The sequence below is a fragment of the Corvus brachyrhynchos genome, unplaced genomic scaffold, assembly GCF_000691975.1.
Source record: "Corvus brachyrhynchos isolate BGI_N302 unplaced genomic scaffold, ASM69197v1 scaffold72, whole genome shotgun sequence".
Classification (NCBI taxonomy): domain Eukaryota; kingdom Metazoa; phylum Chordata; class Aves; order Passeriformes; family Corvidae; genus Corvus; species Corvus brachyrhynchos.
In genome coordinates, this window is record NW_008236763.1 from 1,685,627 (window position 1) to 1,687,613 (window position 1,987).

General features: G+C 59.7%; 1 protein-coding gene across 1 annotated transcript in view; it reads right to left on the bottom strand.

The window, feature by feature from the left end:
• Positions 1-1,987, bottom strand: part of LOC108444913 (basic proline-rich protein-like) — an 8,237-nt gene that overhangs the window by 3,464 nt on the left and 2,786 nt on the right. The window contains 3 exon segments of the mRNA XM_017727155.1: positions 8-265; positions 1,575-1,673; positions 1,924-1,976. Of these exon segments, the coding sequence (XP_017582644.1) occupies positions 8-265; positions 1,575-1,673; positions 1,924-1,976 (410 nt within the window).

Here is a 1,987-nt window from a genome sequence, read left to right on the forward strand (position 1 = left end):
CCCCCGCCCCTCTCCCCCTCACCGGGTGCCAGCCCTCTCCAAAGCCGTCCTCAGGTCCTTGGAAGTCTCTGTCATCCCAAGGGGGTGGCGCGGGACAGTCGTGGGGTGCCCACCCCGTGTCCTCCTCAGGTCCTTGGAAGTCTCTGTCATCCCAAGGGGGTGGCGGGGGACAGTCGTGGGGTGCCCACCCCGTGTCCTCCTCCTCCTCCTCGTTCCAAGGGCCGTCACCAGGGCCAGGGATGGGTCCAGGGGCCCTGCGACGGGGCTGCAATGGGAACAGCCACTGGTAAGGACAAAATCCACTGGGATGTTGTGGTTTTCTTGCTGCTCCCCCTCCCCACTGCGACCCTCAGCTCTTTCTGCCTCTCCTGCTCTGGGGGAGCCCCTGCTTTGGGCTGCCCTGGCTGGGCAGGTGAGTCCCTCCTTGCTGCAGGATGCAGTTCGGGTGAAACAGCTCAGATTTCACCTAACGGTGAAAATTGGCAGCAGTGGAGGGGGGATGAGGCTGGGAGCGGTGCTGGAGAACACTGAGAGCAGCCTGACTCAAATATCCCAAAACGAAACCCCAGAGGGATGTGAAACCCTGAGAGCAGCTGGCACCAGCAGGGATGTGGGGGGCAGATGTTTCCTGGGAGGAACCAGAGGGCAGCAATCACTGATTTAAGCACAAATGGCTCCCAAAATGCCCAACATCCCTCAGTCAGGCTGCCAGCGGTGCTGGAGAACACTGAGAGCAGCCTGACTCAAATATCCCAAAACGAAACCCCAGAGGGATGTGAAACCCTGAGAGCAGCTGGCACCAGCAGGGATGTGGGGGGCAGATGTTTCCTGGGAGGAACCAGAGGGCAGCAATCACTGATTTAAGCACAAATGGCTCCCAAAATGCCCAACATCCCTCAGTCCACGCTATAAAAGCTCAATCCCACTTCAGAACAGCGGGATTCCAGCACGGCCCTCCTAGGAGCGAGCGTGGATTCCTTTCTGGAGCCCTTCAAGGCCACTCCTCGAGGCCAAGCCGAAGAGTTTTGTGTGGGTCTGGGTGAGTAGCACCAACCTCCACTTCACAATTGCTAATTTAACTTTGAAACTATCGGTTTAATTAACAGCACCCTGGCTATTAATCAGGTAACTGACTGAGGTCCTTTAGGCACCATCCATCGAAATAAATTATTTATTTTACCGATGTAAATACATTTGTTTTGCCATTCTTAATCCTGGGGGGCGAAGCTGTGGAATCCTTTAGACACAAACTGCTGGCCAGCTCCACAGCTGGATCCAGATGTGTCCAGACTCCTCTTGGGAGTTTTGGGAGCCTGGGGGTCCACAACTGGATCCAGATGTGTCCAGACTCCTCTTGGGAGTTTTGGGAGCCTGGGGGTCCACAACTGGATCCAGACACATCCAGCCTCTTTTTGAGGAAGGAGTTTAGAGAGCCAAGGGGTCCCTTCCCTTGGCAGCTCCCCGGGAGGGTCTCCCTGACAAACTCGGAAGCTCCTGCACAGCCTGTGACACATCCCTGTGACACATCCCTGTGACACATCCCTGTGACACATCCCCCCAGCCCTGTCCCTTACCGGGCACCGCCAGCGCCGGTGCTCCCAGGGTGGCTCATCCCAGGCGTCCTCAGGGCCAGGAGGGGAGCACGGCCCTGGCCCATCCCACCACGGGCCGGGCTGTGGAGAGATCAGAGCCATGAGCCCCCCGCTCCACCCTCACCTCAGCGAGGCAGGAGCCCACCCAGCCACCCTCCTCTCTCCTCTGAAGGCCCAGATGATTCCTGATTCCTCCCCAAACTGCAGCGATGTTCTCCTGGCTCCCCAGCATCCCCAGGGATGGAGCAGCTGGCGTCCACCCTGGCCCCAGGAACGCTCCTGCGCTCCCCCCCCGCCCCGGCAGCCCCAGCAGAGCCCCAAGCGCACATACCTCCCTGGGGAAGCCCCTCCTGCAGCCCCGCGGGGGGGACATCCCGGCCGACGGCCGTCCCAGC